At 36.2% G+C, this 18,650-nt stretch overlaps 1 protein-coding gene across 1 annotated transcript in view; it reads right to left on the reverse strand.

Annotated features, from left to right (window-relative positions):
* CNTN5 (contactin 5) overlaps nucleotides 1-18,650 on the reverse strand; it is a 680,315-nt gene that overhangs the window by 117,825 nt on the left and 543,840 nt on the right. The window contains 1 exon segment of the mRNA XM_035542535.2: nucleotides 16,436-16,586. Within this exon segment, the coding sequence (XP_035398428.2) occupies nucleotides 16,436-16,586 (151 nt within the window).

An 18,650-nucleotide genomic window follows, 5' to 3' on the forward strand; every position in this document is an offset into this window, starting at 1 on the left:
ACAAAGGATAACATGCCTGGAATTAGGTGTCACAGGTTGAAGACATTCGAATGTAGGCAGTGTGCTTTTTATGTGTTCACACATCTACATGAATGGCTGTGCAGTAATTGTCACATGGACATCATAAACAAAAAGGCTGAGAATAATAACAATTTTAGCTCTGATGACTTGGTAGAAGTGTTTTTTTTTTGTTGTTGTTGTTTTGTTGTTTGTTTGTTTGTTTTTCTTCTTTTATGTCTTATTTCCTAAAATCATACTCTGTTCATGAAAGTAAATTATATATATATACACATATAAAATCAAAAATCAGCACATACAAGCAAAACATAACAGGCAGATAAGGGCTAAATTAAAATGGCCCAATGGCCCAGCAGAATTAAAAGTTTAGAAAAAAAAAAAAAAGAGCTTTATTATCTGACTTATGAACAGACAGTTTCACTACAGAGTTTTCTACACTCTACGGTTCTGTTGGAAGTGTTACAATTAGTTTGTTTCAATACTATGCAGTTCCAATTTTTTTCATTAAAAATATGGGGCAAATTACATCCAACAGAATGGGAAATCCCTTGCTGAGGAAAAAGTAACTTCTAATAAACAAGGTTTCATTTACTTATGTAGTTGCAAGAATTTATTTTTTTATGTATTTGTATTAGACACAAGGGATTCTCTTCAATACAGAATCTGGTTTATACTTTCTAGCATATGTTTTTATCTCAGTGTCACATGAAAGTGCAGTTGAGCCATAATGAAGAACTCAAACATCAAGGAGGAATTACATCTTATAGGAAAAAGCACACGTGCTCAAACTCAACAGTCTGAATCTCTTGAGTCTTTTAAGCTGACATTAAAGTTTAGGAACTGTTGTGTATTAATGGACTATGACAGAGGATGCATGATGTCCCTGAGTGGGTATTCAGTGGACAAAAGAAAACTATTGTTTTGGCCTTGATCCTGGAAGAGGGCATAGAATAAAAACCTCAGACAAAATACAACAGCACTACTACAATAATACGCTAGGCATTACATGTGACTCTGAAGTGCTGAAAAACTGATTCAAAAAGAAAATAAATCACCACTAAGGGGAATATTGTGATAAAAAATTTAACTGATATACCTTTATGAATGCTGCACTTAGCTCTTGAAATACTAGGAATTTTAAAGCTCCACAAGTACTACTTTTTATCCGAAGGAGATTCAGTGCAAATATAAAATATATGGTGCTGTTAATGGCTAATTACCGTTAAAAGCAAGAACTCATAGTGAAGGAACAGCATCTCTGTTATCATATAACCAAGGCAGTACGAACACAGAGAGCCTTTTACTTCCTTCTGTTTTTACATAGAAAAAAAAGTTGTAAGTATTATATTACCCATTACAAGGTAGTCAGATTGTTCAGAGTTTACTGATGCATGAAATCAGAATGAGGAGAAAAGCAAGAATGAGGAGGTAAGCTGAGAAAGATTTGGTTGCACCTACAGAGATGACAGTCATAGAATTTCCTAGTGTAATTTCTTCCAAATGTGCTTAAGACCTCAGTAAAATTAAAGGTCCAATAGTGTTATTTTTTAAAGCTTTAGTTATTGGAAAGCTTGCTTACAATATAAGCATTGTCAGTTTCTGAGTTGTAAAAGATTCTGTATATGCCTGTGCTAAATAACATACTATTTCTGATGCATCTGTTAGCAGTTTACAAACCTGGCTATAGGACCTTGTTTCACTTCTGCAAGAACACAGACTGCCTTTCTTTTTTAAAGAAAATTATAGTTATCCATAACTGATTCAATAAGAAGATTTTTAACATCTAAATTAAGTATATTATGCAGATTGTTAAAACAACTACAGTATGTTTGTGCTGCAAAGAAAATAGAGTCCTTCATAGAAATGCCTTTTTTTCTTCAGTTCAATGCCCTTTAAAATCCAAAAATGTTGTTCATCAAAACTTAAGCTTTATGCAGAAAGGAAAATTTTGGGATGGAGGAAAACAACAGGACTCACACCTCAACCACAAGTGAGTTACAGATTAGTAAAGCACATATGAAGGGAGAAATCTGGCTTGATCCATGTCACTGTTGTTGTATTGCCAGATTTGTAGTCTTTAGGTCCTAGAATCTTATTCATTGCTTTTCACATTCTGTAGTGAGTAGTCACTATCCTGCACAAACCTCTGCCCAAGTCCATATCCTGCCTGATGCACATTCTAGCTTCAAGTCAAATATTTACCAAAGGTTGTAAAACCTTTCCAGCACTGAGATATTGCCGGCTTTACAGTAAAGAGGGCTTTTTCTTCTCTTCCCTAATGAAAATATCACAAGATCTTAGTTTAACTTATGCTGGGAGATAATTAAAAAATGTGAATTTGTTTTTTAACTTACCTTTTCCTTAATAATATGAGGTTATGAAAAGACATGATCAGGAAAGTACTGAGAAAAAGGTAAGATAAGAAAATGTTCCCACCCCAGATGAAAATGAATAAATAAATAAATAAATACAAAAGGACACTGAAAAATTGACTGTAGAACAAAAACACTTTCCAAAGCACAGCAAGCAGGAACTAGCTGTTATTGCTACAGTTCCCACTTTCTTTTGAGAGCTTCTTTTGGAAACTTTTGGTGGCTTGTTGTTGCTGGTGAGGGTTGTTTTTTGCTTCTACCAGCTAACAGAAGACTTGACTGTTTACAGGTTAGGGGTTGTCCGTGCCTTCTGTCTTCATCTGACTGTTGTCAAGAAGAGACCTAAACACCTCTGCAGGTGGTGCTTTGGGAGCAGCCATTTGAATTTCAAGCTGGAGTAATGGGGGCAGAGGCCTGGCAGTTCGTGTATCAGTGCATACAGGTAAGCAGACTGTGAGACATTAGGCTGTTTCCCAGAGAGGCTGTAGAATCTCTGTCCTTACAGGTATTCAAGACTGGACTGAACAAGGTCATGAGAAACCTGATGTAGTTGGTCCTGCTTTGAACTGTTAGACTAGACATTCCTTAGAAATCCCATCCAATCTCAGTCATTCTAAGATAAAAGTCATGCTTTCCAACAATACTGCAATGCACCAGAAAAGTACAAACTAGAAGAAAGAAAAGGAAAATAAAGAAAGAATATATGAAAAAGTGATAATTTGTTTATAATAAGTCTTTACTAACTAACTAGCTCCTCATAGAGACACATTTTGCTTTCAACTGATCACAGAAGACTTGGATTTGGCATCATTAGTAAAGGATATAAGTACCTATTCACAGTAAGAAGGTATCAGAGATGCAGGAAGGAAACTTTGAAAAATTTCTGATAAAATCAGTAGAAAAGTAAAGGTGTTTCAAAGTTGTATGTTACTATATCAGGAAAATAGAAGTTGCTGATGTGTTAAAGAAATTTGGGGATGTTGATTTTCTGAGGCACTGAGATAAAGAATTATCAAGATATAGGCCGAGATTATTTGTAGATTCATTTGAACTTTCTCCAGCTTGAAAACTACTTTTACATTTTTGGGGGGGATTGGAGGGCCCTGTCTTTTCTTTTTTACTGGACAAGAAGCTTTGAAGAAAGAGTCATTGTTTTTTGGAGTATGATGGCTTTCCAGCCAAGTTACACAAAACCTTTTCTGTTCTAAGGTAATAAAAGTAATAAACATGGAGAGCTAATATATATGGATACATGGATAAAAAATTTTTTAATATATAAAAAAATAATCATATTATCCCTAAGTACATGTTGTTTGTTCTACAAATGAGCAGACAACTTCTACACCAGAGGATGTTCTTGCAGTTATGTAGCTGCTGAACATGTTGAATAGTAAAACATACAAACAAACAAATAAAAACCTTCGAGGAACAAAAGGAAGATATCAAATGGCAAAAAATATAATGAGAAAAAAATTATGATGAATAAATATTCATTAAACAGACAAAAGTCCAAGCAAGTTTCCTTTGAATATTTGTAGCTGTTCTTGCTGAAGAATTAGTAAGGCATAGATCTGAGAATGTTGAAAGAGATGGTTCCTACTAAAATAGGGAAAAGGGGAACTGAAAGGTCTTTCTGCTCAATGGTTTGAGAACTTTATAAAAATGAAAGGCTTTTGGAAGTTACATCAAACATTTAGCAGCTTCAGAAGGTGCATTTGCTGATTCCTACAGAATTGTATTCCTATCGTACCATATCACCTTACTGTATTGGTAAAATACCATTATCACTTTCCAACAACATTAGACTATGTAATAAGGGAATTTTATGCAGTGACCTTAAATCGCTATATATGAAAATAACACACTGTTCTCATAGGTCTTTCTGAATTTTTAACTAGAAACTGTAAAGTTTTAATCCTTTAAGGATGTTTCAATGGCTTTAACATAGTTAATTTAATGACACCATGGTATAATTTAAATCATACAATTCCCAGCTTTAGGCTGATTATGTCTGCTGTGAACATAGGCTAAGAGATAATAGCCAATGAGGATAATACAAAAAGCATATTATGACTGTGTACAGAGACAGCAGGCTATGGTGACAGGGAAGAATAAAAAGCATAGCATTCATTATATTAGGTCCAGTGAATTGGTGCAGATATTAATGTTGCTGCTGGTTTTCATAATTTGTTTTTAACAATCTGATAAAGGTGACATAATAATTATTTTGGAAGATATTAATTGTTAAAGTTTAGAAACAGAAGCTACAGAAGTAATTTACAAAAGGATTTTGCAAGAGAAAAGTGGAATGGAAGGGCAAAGCTTATGGATGCTCATTAAAAGGCTTCACAAATGTGAAATGCTTCAGTTTGCTCTTACTAAAATGTTCTCTTTTGTCAAGGCTAGCCTAATAAGTGTCTTGGTACATGTTTAACCTTGCTGTGTGCATTAGACTTACGATTCTCTTATACCTGTCATTCCTTTCATTTACTTGCTGTATACAGCCACTGAAAGGAACCTGAAAAATTCAGGAATCTCAGATATGTATGTAGAAAATACATCCATGGAAGTCATTAACTTCAGTGGAATCTTTTTTTCACTAATGCTAGTAATTTGATGCGGACAAATAGATTTATACACAACTAGATCATATTAGAAATAGTTTCTTTCACATTGTTAAATGTGTTTATAATTTACAAACAGTGATGGATCATTTCTGTTATTGGTTTTCATAAATATCCTATTTTGAAATTCTTGCCTCCTCTCTATCATTTATAAAGGAGAAACATTTAATCTGAAGTTCTTTTAAATTAACACCTTGCTCAAAGAGAATATGAAATTTATAGTGTTAAAGACAAGGAATGCAACTCATAATCAGAAATAGTGTGATAACTGATTTGTGATATTAATTGCCATATTACTTGAATAAATGAATACCTTGGGTTTGTTTATAGATAAACTGGTATAAAATTTTCAGGTGGAACTGTGATGTTGTCCTGGTTTCTGCTAGGATAGAGTTAATTTTCCTCCTAGTAGCTGTTATGGTGCTGTGTTTGGGATTTAGGATGAGAATAACGTTGATAACACACTGATGTTTTAATTGTTGCAGAGTAGTGCTTACACTAAGCGAAGGACTTTTCAGCTTCTTACACTGTCCTGCAAGCTGGGGGATGCAGCAGGAGCTGGGAGGGGACAGACCCAGGACAGCTGACCCAAACTGGCCAAAGGGGTATTCCATACTATCTGACGTCATGCTGAATAATTAATATGGGGGGCTGGCCTGGGTGGGGGGAATGGTGGGAATGGTGGGGCTGCTCAGGGATAGGCTGGGCATCGGTCAGTGGGTGGTGAGCAATTACATTGTGCATCACTTGTTTGTACATATTATTATTATTATTATTATTATTATTATTATTATCCTTTCTTTTCTGTCCTAATAAACTGTCTTTATCTCAATCCACAGGTTTTCATTTCTTTCTAATCATCTCCCCCCATCATGCACCACAAATTCATTTTAAATATTGAAATTTAATAATAAATTTAATTCTGTAGCTAGTATTATCTTTACAGCAAACATCACTGAATCTTGATGGAATAAGTGATAATGTTTTGAAAAGATCTTTGATTTATGACAGATAAGGAAAAATATTCCTTGTGAAGTTGACTTTCTGGTTCAAAATGAATTTTAGCAGACCATGAGAATAAAATCTTTATCTGCAGTCACCACACAGATCATGGATGCTGACTAATAGACCTAAGGGCATGTTGAACTACACTTAACATGCACTTTGGCTGTGTACAGTGCTATAAGAAAAATATGTACTCAAATTGTACATTCCTATTTTGGAGCCTGACAAGATTTCTCAATCTAAATAATCTAGGTTCATTTCACAAATTTCTCAACATGCGTTGGGAATTTCTTCTTTAACATTCTGGGTTTCTTCATAAATTAAAAACAGACCCATGCCTACAGATGTTTGATTGCTATAAGGTAACATGTCCCTGAGCCACAGAAATTATTATTTATGTTGTAACTATTTCAGTATATAATGCCCAGATATTCTGAATGAGGTAAGACTCATATGCTGCACAACTAAATAGGCATACACTTTCCATATATGGAAGCCAGTTTTCACATAACTGTTTCCATCCTATTGTACTGGGTTTACGTGGCAACGTTTTGGTAGCTGGGGGGCCATACCAGTAGCTTCTGTGAAAAGAATCCAGATAAGGGCCCCACCGCTGGCCAGAGCCAGGCCAATAAGCAACGTTATTTGTGCCTCTGTGAGAGCATTTTTAAGAAAGGGAAAAACAAAAACAAAAACAAACAAACCAAAACAAACAAACAAGCCAAACCAAACAAACCAAATCAAACAAACAACAACAAAAACAACAACAAAAACTCTTGTGGAACAGCAGCTGGGAGAGAGAGAGGAGTGAGAAACAGCCTTGAAGACACCAAGGTCAGTGAAGAAGGAGGGGGGAGGAGATGCTCCAGGCACGCAGCACAAGTTCCCCTGAGGCCTGTGGAGAGGCCCCTGGTGGAGCAGGCTGTCCCCCTGCAGCCCATGGGTCCCACATGGAGCAGATCTCCACGCTGCAGCCTGTGGAGGAGCCCCCGGTGGAGCAGGTGGATGTGGCCTGGAGGAGGCTGCGGCCCATGGAGAGCCCCCGCAGGAGCAGGCCCCGGGCTGGAGCTGCAGCCCGTGGAGAGGAGCCCACGCAGGAGCAGGGGGTCTGGGGGATCTGCCGCCCGTGGGGGACCCGTGCTGGAGCAGTTTGCTCCTGGGGGATGGACCCCGTGGTACGGAGCCATGTGGGAGCAGTTCTTGAAGAGCTGCAGCCTGTGGGCAGCCCCCGCAGGCTCAGTTTGGGAAGGACGGCATCCCATGGGAGGAACCCCATGTGGAGCTGGGGCAGAAAGTGACCATGAGGGAGTTACAGACTGACCACAACCCCCATTCCCCCGTTCCCCAGTGCTGTTTAGGGGGAGGAGGTGGAAGAGGGTGGATGGGGGGAAGGGGGTTTTTGGTTTCTTTCCTTTGTTTCTTACTTCTCTAGCTTGTTAGTAATAGGCAATAAATCTTACTATCTCCCTACTCTGAGTCTGTTTTTCCTGTCATGATAATTGTTGAGTGATCTCCCTGTCCTTATCTCAACCCTTGAGCCCTTTTCATTGCATTTTCTCCCCTTTTCCCTTTGAGGAGGGGGAGTGAGAGAGCAGCTGTGTTGGAGCTTGGTTGCCCACCCGAGTAAAACCATCATAGTTATTAAATGCTGTTAGCTTTTAAGACACAGCAGCAGAACATGGACAGCCCAGAAGGAATGGCTTTTGGCCTGCACAAACTCCTAAAGTGCCTAAGGACTACTTGGGGAGAGCTACTTGATGCAAACTAAATTCAAGCCAGGGACTAACTGCTTAACAGCATAGCTGATTGCATCCCAGTGTAATCCCAGGCAACCTTACAGGGCAGCTTTTAATTTGTATAGATAAATCATCTGCCCCAATTAGTGTACAGCACAAGAAAGTGTGAGAAGGTTTGTGTGCTATCCTGGACACTCCTATGTTGTGAGCACCTGTCCATGGTCCATGGCCATTTGCTCTAATCCCTCCTGGGCTGCTCTGGCAAAAGCATTTCTGCATCTGAGTGACCAGCCAACAAGAGAAATGATCTGGGAGAAAAAAATAGCCCTGATAAAATAAGAGGAACTATTTCTCAACTGGATCAGGTCCCTAAATCTTTCCATTGTAAAGCAAGAGGCCTGAGAAGAGGGAAGCGAAATCCAGCAATGCAACTTTGCCACTGAAACCAGATCTGAATGCATTCATGGAAAAAGAAAAGCAAGTCTCTTGCCTAAGGTCCACAAAGCAGGAAATATTCCAGGTATGATGTGCACTGGTTTGTTTCTTTACTCATGTTCTCTGCTTTTTTCTGTATTTTGGAAATTATGATAAATTGAGATCCTTATGATCTTCTGACATTCCTTCTGAAGAAATAGTTTCCTTGACTAGTATGATTTTATTCTCTTTAATGAGTGAGATAATTGGGGATTTTACATCAGAATCAGACTTGTTTAGGAGCATGACCAAAATCATTGTATTATCAAAATTTGTATTGTACAATAAGATTAATTAGTGAACAGTGTGGCTTTTGAACAAAGATCCTTACTTTGTGAAGGGGTGATCTTGCTGTTTCTTTTTACTGTTTAGTCAAGGTTATCATTGTTTCCCTTTTCTACTCTATAACCGTATCTCTAATTCCCATTACGAGCCTGTCACAGCTAAATTAGACCATGATTTATTCAAAAAGTGCAAAGAAGTGACTTGCAGAACTCTCACAGGAAGACAGGACTTTCTGTCATGAAGTTTCTCTTTCTTAATGTCCTCAGCATTTTCTCTCTTCACTACTTTCTGATCATTAAAGTGCCACTTGGGAATCTGGGGATCAGCTGGTGGCATGAAGTTAAGTGTTTAAATTCCCAAGAATTTTAGATGCAGTCTCTATTAAGGACAAATTATGCTGAAAGTCATAGTCTGAAGAGCCTTAAGCAAAGAAAAACCTTTAAGCAACTGATGACTTGTCATTCTGCCTGTGTGGTGCACAAACAGACAACCATTTATAACAACAGCAGAGAAATGAATCCTAGTTAGAATCAGAATTTATGAACTGTTTGCTCAACTGGTAATTAGTTGAGCTGTTTAAGCAGATATTAAAGGCATATATAGTACATGAAATATCTGGTGATTGTTAGCAACTTAAAAAGTTCTTCAGCTTTTTTTTTTCTTTTTTTCTTTTCTTTTCTGCAAGGCTATGGGGTATATCCACACTTCTGTAAAATAAATAAAAAAAATAAAGGAAAGCAATTGTATAGAAATATTGAAAAGCAAGGTCACACAGGGTGGGACTTAGCTCCTTGAGTTTTACTGTCTAGTCTTGTTGTAGGTGTCTGAAGAGGTCCAAAACATCCACGAGTGCTTGATGGATATTTCAGAGTAATTATGAGAGTCTTGCACTCTGCTGACTCAGCAGATGGAAACCAGGGGGCAATATTGTAAGGCACCCCAAAGGAACAGCATGCCTGTTTTACACAATTAAATCCCATTTGAACTGAGCCTTGGTAGGATATGGTGGAACATTCCTTCAAACATCAACACTAGTAGTGAGGAACAGAATGTTTTTCTAAAATGGTGTATGCTTCAATGTACTGTTATACATACAGTAACACACACTTTTGTATTAGGATCAACCGTTATTTCCCTAAGAACAGACAGCAAATGCCTAAATAGCTCTATAGCAGTATCTCAAGTACTATATTAATAAGAAATAACAGGAACTGTCATCCTGAATACCATTTCTGGGAAAAAAGACTTGGATGTTTCCGTTCAGGGAAGTCATTTAGGATCTTGTAGATAACAATTTCCTTGTAAATAACCATTTCCTCGTAGATAACCACAGAATTTGTTTGGTAGCCTATGGAAAATACTGTTTGCTAAACTAATTGAAACTTATCAGTGCCCATTTTCTTTCTATATTATGCTGGGAACACAAAGTAAAATCTTCTAACTGCTTAATATTCTGCTGATGGAGTTGATTAAATCTGAAGATTTTATTAAAAGGGAAAAAAATGGTGTTTTCACCATAAAGTGAAAAGATAGTAGACTGAGCTCCTGTGCTCTGTGTGACTTATCACACAGATACAGGAAAGCTTGTGCCAGATATCATCTGAGACTGATGCAACTTAGGTTTCAATAGACAAACTGAGTACTTTTCTACCTATTTTACATATATACTTTCTTTTGCTGTCACAGTACAGAGTTTTCAGATTAAGCAAATGTTACATACCACAGTTAGATGGAACTGAAGTTATTTTGGAATGCTACCACAATGATAGGGAACAAAGCCTATAATATATACCTCTATTACATACAAATACAAGTACGTATTCGAAAACATAATGCAACACATACTAAGCAAAGCACTTTTTAAAATTAAATACAAATTTCACCTACAAACTCAAAACCTTTGTCTTGTTTCAGCTCTGAAACACCCTTCTTTTTCTTTCCTCCTTTTTTTTTTTTTTTTTTCCCCTAATAATTGCACTATAAACCTGTTAAAAATGGGAACTTGGAAAGGAAACATTGACAGATCCTTAAATACAGTAGAACAAAGAGTAGAACTGTAATAAGAACCTGTCAAAACTGAAAATGAAGGAGTCTGAGAGACCAGAAGAATATAAAAACATGTCAATTTCTAAGTTTTTGAGTGATGGTGTTTTTAGATTTAAGTGCTCTATGTGTTTCCACTAATTGCATAGCAAAGGGTGACAGAAAAGATATCTAGGCATACAGGACAACTGCTTCTGTAGCTTAAAGATTTTAATATTAACCTGAACGTAGGTATAATGAAATCATCTCAGGCTTCTCTGCCTCTCTGTCTAGCCACACTGTAGCAATCCTGTATTAGTATTGGAATTTAATATCACAATACAAGATCTCTTTCTGGTAATAGTCTTCTGCAAGCTTGTTCTGCCATGTGAAGGGGAAAGTGTTGAATGTGTCATAAGAAAGAAAGGACTAAATAAATGCAGATCTATACTACCAATGCAATGTATAGACATTATTTTTCTTCTCTTCTCTTCTCTTCTCTTCTCTTCTCTTCTCTTCTCTTCTCTTTTCTCTTCTCTTCTCTCTCTTCTCTTCTCTTCTCTTCTCTTCTCTTCTCTCCTCTTCTCTCCTCTTCTCTCCTCTTCTCTTCTCTTCTCTTCTCTTCTCTTCTCTTCTCTTCTCTTCTCTTCTCTTCTCTTCTCTTCTCTTCTCTTCTCTTCTCTTCTCTTCTCTTCTCTTCTCTTCTCTTCTCTTCTCTTCTCTTCTCTTCTCTTCTCTTCTCTTCTCTTCTCTTCTCTTCTCTTCTCTTCTCTTCTCTTCTCTTCTCTTCTCTTCTCTCCTCTCCTCTCCTCTCCTCTCCTCTCCTCTCCTCTCCTCTCCTCTCCTCTCCTCTCCTCTCCTCTCCTCTCCTCTCCTCTCCTCTCCTCTCCTCTCCTCTCCTCTCCTCTCCTCTCCTCTCCTCTCCCCTCCCCTCCCCTCCCCTCCCCTCCCCTCCCCTCCCCTCCCCTCCCCTCCCTTTCCTTTCCTTTCCTTTCCTTTCCTTTCCTTTCCTTTCCTTTCCTTTCCTTTCCTTTCCTTTCCTTTCCTTTCCTTTCCTTTCCTTTCCTTTCCTTTCCTTTCCTTTCCTTTCCTTTCCTTTCCTTTCCTTTCCTTTCCTTTCCTTCCTTTCCTTTCCTTTCCTTTCCTTTCCTTTCCTTTCCTTTCCTTCCTTCCCTTCCCTTCCCTTCCCTTCCCTTCCCTTCCCTTCCCTTCCCTTCCCTTCCCTTCCCTTCCCTTCCCTTCCCTTCCCTTCCCTTCCCTTCCCTTCCCTTCCCTTCCCTTCCCTTCCCTTCCCTTCCCTTCCCTTCCCTTCCCTTCCCTTCCCTTCCCTTCCCTTCCCTTCCCTTTCCTCTTTCCTTCTTCTTTCTTTTTTTTTTTGATAAAATGCACCCAAATTGAGATATACAAGAAACATTGACAAAATAAACATTATTATTTGCAAAGACAAAGTAACATTATTTTGAGACAAAAAGGCACAAAAAAGAAATAAAGCAGCACAAAATGTGAACAGTAGAAATCCTGCTTCCTCAGTTTGTTGGTTGAATTGTTCAATTTTTTACTTCTAATGAGCTGAATGGACAAGAAATTATTATGACTGAACAGAACTCTTTGCACTGAACAGAACTCTTTGCACTGCTAGAGTGGTTTTGAGTGATTTTGTTTTAATTATAATTAATGGACATGTAATGGAAATAATGAGCTTGAGCAAAAACTCAATATAAGAATATTCTTCAATAAGAAGAATATTTCAGATGTAGAAGAAAGAACAGATGTAGAAGATGTAGAAGAATGTAGATGTAGAAGATGTAGATTCAGATGATCTAGATTCAGATCTAGAATCTGTATCTAGATTCAGATTCCCTGAATGTAGATTCAGATGTAGAAGAAAGAACAAAAACAGATGAAACAAAGATTTATAATGCTTTTTAACATCTGTGACTCCCCAAGCGTATCTGTTGAAACATCACCTGTAGTTGCTACTACAAGTTAATCTACACAAGAAAGGTAGGTGGCCTTAAGAAAGTGATAAAACAGAGATCACAGTATTAGCTCACAAAAATTTATACAGTAATATATCATTAGAAAATACCATTTTTTATGGAAGCCTGAACAGAGAAATTGAAATAATTTATAAAAACAAACAAACAAAAACAAACATTTGTTTAGAATCTAATTGTCATTATTAGCATTACTCATGATTTGTACTGAAGAAATGGCAGTAAATTCAGCAAATTCCAGTCTATTCTATTGTTTACTATCTACATAAAATAATCTGATGAAAAAAATATATATATTTTTCTTTCTTTCTTGTAGCTTTATAAATAAGTTAAAGAACTTTAAATTAGAAACAGACACTGATTTAAATAGTCTGGATCTGGGTCTTGTCTAGAACTTGATGCTAAAATGGTAAATGAGGGTTTGATTACTTATGAGGGTTTGATTGCTTATCTGATTGGAATTCTTCAGAAACATCACAAAAAAGGTTTGTTGTTTCACCAAACTCTTGCACTAATTGTTCCTATCTAGTGCCTAAATCAAAGTTCCAACCAAACATTTTATTACAAATCAAAGAATAAACTTGTTTTTCAGACTTGGATCCGAACACCATTCTCTTTTTTATAAAACCAAAACTTCTAATGAACTAAAAGATTCAGAAGTTCTTTACCAAATTCTAATGGACTAAAAAGCTCATCATATCAATAACCCGAGTATGCATTATCACAGATTACTACAAATGAAATGCAGCCTTCTATCAGCCTATGAGACAATAAATTCTAGAGAAACTTGGTGAGTAAAGATATGTAAAAAAATTAATTATTGTCAGATGACTAATGAAAATACGCAGATTAAATATGTCTACCAACACACTGCTGCTGTTCTCTGGTGTGTTCCAGTTTCAAAGAAGAAAGTATAACAATAGTATTTTTTTTTCTCTTAACTTTAAAGCAAAAATACCGATGAATTCATGTTTTTATGAATGTTTTAATGACTCACCAAGAAAGATGTGATATGAAAGAGATTTGAGTTTTATGTGTAGTTCCTCTTGAATGCTGATAGTGTCCATTAAATACCCCGTATAATCAAGTTTCACTGACTATGCCCCGTTCTTTGAGAGTTTTACTTTCCTGAATAGTAGATCTCTAATAAAAAATATTTTATTTTATTAAAATGTGGCTCTTGCAGCAGGTTTCGAACTTTAAATCAGGTTCATATAATGAATTGTGCCTATTCTTTGTTGAGTATGTATCTTTCCATAGGAGCAAATTCATTACATTTAAGACATTTAGCAGACTGTAGCACTCAGATTTCTACTTCTTGTCAGCAAATAATTATGAATATCCTACTTTTCTACTTTATTCTATAGCCTTGCAACTCATTTAAAAAACAGTTCAAAAGATCTGTTCTAATCTACTAGTACTTTCTAAGTGATCTCACTACTCAAAATAATGGCTGTTCACCAGGGAAAGCAAACCTAGCACAGGTAGACAAAATATGAAGAGCCTGGGTTGAATAATTAGTTCATATGTAAAACATGCCAAAAGATGGAACTCATGATGACTCTTTCCACAGTTACCTTGCCAAGTGAGAGACTTTAACTTTTTGTATGAACCTGGAACATTTAAGGCTTTCAGACTGCATTCAGTTCCAGTAGGTAGAGTCAAGGTCTGACTTCAGTGATAAATGTGCCCAACCATGAGTTCTGCAGGCACAAACTCAGTCTTCTGCAAAGTTACAAACTGAAATGTCACATGAAGTATTTTTGTCAGCTAGACAAGTGGATTTCCTCTTTCCTGTAGAGGGGAAGCTCTCATTGGTATTGTTTTTGTTGTTGGTGGTGGTTGTTTTTTGTTGTTGTTTTGTTTAGTTTCTCACAGATGTAGCTAAGTAATGCAAATTCCTTTTCCAGACTGGTAGACTTGGTAAAAGCAAACACAATGTGTTCTACCAGCACTCCATAGATGATGAAAAAGCTAAAGAAAAAAAATCATATTGGGCTGAGCTCTTCTTGCTTTCATTATTATTTAACCAGAATGTTAGTGTTGCTCTGTACTTTTTTTTTTTTTTTAATCTTTGATGGACTAACATTCTATGTAAACTCATCACATGACAATTCCATGACATCTCCACATGACAATTCAGTTATTGCTGGAATTTGTATCAGCTATCTCTGAAGAAAACCCATTGTAACATACATAAACATGTTCCTCAAAATATGTCAGATTTTTCCTTTTTTTTTCCCCAAACTTTTACACACTTCTCTTCCAGTGGTTCCTTCTCAGAGTGCCTACAACATGGAAACACAGATTCTGACTCTACTGATTTACACTTACTTTCCCCAAATCATGATAGCTTTCTTCATCTCTTCAAACAGATTCTATTATTGTGTGAGGAATACTGTATATAGAGGCAGAACAGAGTTCCCTTGAAACAGATACTTTCCCCCAAGATACATAATAAATGTCAGTGAATTGCTCTGAATGACACAAAGTGTTCCTTGAATAGTTGACTAAAAGCTAAATAGAAATAAAACCAAATCTTTCAAATATTTGAAACAGTTCAGCTATCTCTTTTAATCTTCCATATTTCATCATTTCCTGCTCCTGGCTCTGCCAAAATAAACAAGTATCAAAAGCTGCAAATACCAAAAATGTAGCTCCAGATTTCAGCTTTATGATATTTTAATTTCAGAGTTAGGCTAAGTTTGGACAGACAAGGGGTAATTACCAAAATGCTTTACTGGCCATTAATTAAAAAGATGATTTACATGTGTTGGTCAGAGAAGCCATAATGAGTTTTGTGCAGATGAGAGGAACAGGTCGCATAGTGAAAACTACATAACTACAGCATTAAAGACATCATGGAATATTTTATATTACCATCTTTGTAGATATTGTTCTATCATGCCTTATCAGTATGTAGAATTCAGATCTGTCAATAAAATGGTTTATATAATGCAATTTCACTCTGCTTCCCCCAAGAGACAATATGACATGAAAGGTTACCCATTTTTTCCTTCTGAAAACCAAAAAAGTAGCATGACACGAAAATAAAACTTACCTGAATGAAATGCCTTTTGCAGCTAACAAGGAGAGATGCACTCTATTGCTCTCATCAGTATTGCACAAATGAACAAAAAGGCCTTGCTTTTATCTTTTTGACTAATGCCACACAAGTAAGTTTAATTGGTTCATTCGCATACTTTACCAGAAGGAAGCTAAGATCGCTCTGTGTACTTAAAGACCATGTGCAGGCTGGCAAAACTATTCTAGTGCACAGATATCCAATCCTGTAAAGTGCAATTACAACTGGCATTTAACCTGCAGTGCTTAAACTACCTTTAATTTACAGAGATGGACAGAGCTTATTTAATCAAACATATTCTGTTAAACAGATGTGCTGCTGAGTACAGAAATTACTTGTATAAATAAATCTTGTAATGGAATCACATTTTTCTTCACTGAATCATTTTAAAACTATTCTTAGACAGACTTCCAATATGACCAAGCTGCCAATCTGCTGTATTAAAAGCATTTAAATGAATAAGCATATTTGATATTTTATGCAGCTCTGACTACCTCAGCCTGCATACTTTTAATACCCTCAAACACAACACGTATAGTACCTCTACAGTGTAACTTAAGCGTTTTTAAATGAGTAATGTGAAATAGAGGAAAAACAAACAAACAAATTTCTTTTCATCTTCTGCATCTTTGAACTATTTTGAGTTTTCAGTATTGTGGAAACAATAAAGTCACTACTGTCAGACTAATTAGCTTGACAAAATTATGCCATAACCATGCTTACATACACATGTTCTTGTCAATGGCTGTGTTTTCATTTAGTATCACAGAATCAGACATGCAAACACAATATTTAGTTTACCGAACAGGCTTCTGACCTCTTACTCTCCCTTAAGGCTTTGTCTCCTTTCTTCCAAGTGATAGTTGGTTTTGGAGAGGCTTGTGGCTTGCATTCAATGACAACTTCTTGGCCCTTGGTAATAATTATTGTTTTCCTCATTTGATTTAGTGGGAAAGTGGGAGCTGAAGCTGTTGAAAAGAAACATGTTAACACTACAGAGAACAATCACAGCTTTCCATTTCATTACGTTTTAATAAAGTTTGGTTTAGGGGGCAGAATTTCTATTTTTGGTTTGCAACTTATTGTACCACAGATTACAATTTCACAAGATGTTTGAAACTGCAGCCAAGACTAGATGGTAGGCCTGTAATTTAATCAAGTTAATAATTAGTGAGATGTCATCCATGTCAACATTCTGAAGTAAGATTGCTTGTGAAAACCAGTACCTTTAGAAATTGAATGCTACAGTTGATTTGGTTATACCTTTTCTAAAATTTTTGGATTTCTCTGGTAGCTTGTTAGATGTAACTAGTTCAAAATGAAAAGATTAAAATCCACAGCTATCCAAAATGCACTCTCTAGAGTTATTTCTTATTAAAAAATGTTACTTTTGGAACAATTTTGTTGCTTCCCTTTTTATTTTTTTGTCTAAGTGCTGGGGGTTGAAAAGTGAGAATTTATTAACAGAAGATATTTAACCATATTTTGTTCTTAGTATTTCACTTTTCAAGAAGTCCCATTGATTGCAATAAAACAGCCAAGGTAATAAATATATCACAAAATGTTACTAGTTACTGTAATTTCACAAGAAAGGACAATTGCAGGCATTGTAGTGGGCTGTACAGGGAAGTGAAGGAGTCCACATTCCTGGAGGTATTTGAGAGAAGTGTGAACATAGCACTAAAGGGGCTTATGTTTAGATGGTTGGACTTGATAGTCTTGAAGATCTTTTCCAACCTGGATGATTCTGATTCTATGTGATATTATTCGTTTGTGTTTTTGTTAAAGCTGTTTTGCAAAAACAGAGATAACTGCCCTCATACCCCAAATATTTCAACTACATATATAACAACATCTTATACTTCACTGCCTATTTCCTAATGTTATTTTGGGTAATTTTCATGCCAGAGCTATTTCTATGGACAATTTATTCTGCTCTTTTCCCTTCAATAATCCAGAAAATAAAACACAACTACTACTTTAATGCAACATTATGGTTAAAATTTAATGGGGGTACAATTTCAAAAGTGACAGAATGAAAGGCTGATTTTTTAATGGCAACATATAATGTCCATGGTCCGTGTTACAGAACATCAAAGAAATTGTACAACTACCTTATAAATTAGGTATAGGGAAAACAAAACAAAACAAAACAAAAACAGAACAAGAGAACTTTGTAACCAACAGGGACCTCCTTGTTGACTACCTGAAATGACAAAGGAAAGTGATGGGAAATGTATAGCCACTAACTGTGTAATTTGTAGCTAGACAGAAATATTTCAAAGAGTTAACACTGAAATTTTAATGTTGGCCAGCTAGGAAGTAGTGGAAATGTACTACGTACTTCTTCAGAAAAGAACAAATTTTAGCTCAAATGTATTATATTATTTCAGTAACTTCAGCCTTATTATTTATTTACTTGGAATTTGCAAGAAGGATTCCCAGGTGCAGGCTTTGAAATTTTCCAGGCTTAAGCAGTGCAGAGACCTCTGATATGACCAGAGAGTTACTTTGTCAGAAACCTGTCTTCCAGCTCTACTACACTGGATTACATTACAAATTTGCCTCATTTATGAGAGTGTAATTCCTTTTACCACTGCTGTCCTGTTGTGTACTACCATGGTTTGCTTTATACAAAACTAGAGAGAGTTGGTAAGGCATGCTTCATATTTTTCTTCATTAACTCCCATCCTCAACTTGCGAATAATGAAAATTTTCCTACATTTTCTGAGAAACACTACATAGTATATTTGCTTTAATATGAGGTGATACTAGCTCAAATATACAGTTGCCAGTATTCAGTCAGCCCTGGTGAATTTCTAGGAAATTTTCAAGTTTGTAGAAGTAACTTCATGCTTAATCACCTGTGAACAATGGCCCTTGTAGAAATAATAATTTAATTTAACAGAGATTAAAATGTCTAATAGTTCTCTAAGTTTCTCTCTTGCATTTATTTTTGAGGGAAAAAATATTTTCCATGTATTTTAATTGACATAGCCTTATATGAGAAATAGACACAAAATGTAACTGAG

The sequence above is a fragment of the Cygnus atratus genome, chromosome 1 (genome assembly GCF_013377495.2).
Source record: "Cygnus atratus isolate AKBS03 ecotype Queensland, Australia chromosome 1, CAtr_DNAZoo_HiC_assembly, whole genome shotgun sequence".
Classification (NCBI taxonomy): Eukaryota; Metazoa; Chordata; class Aves; order Anseriformes; family Anatidae; genus Cygnus; species Cygnus atratus.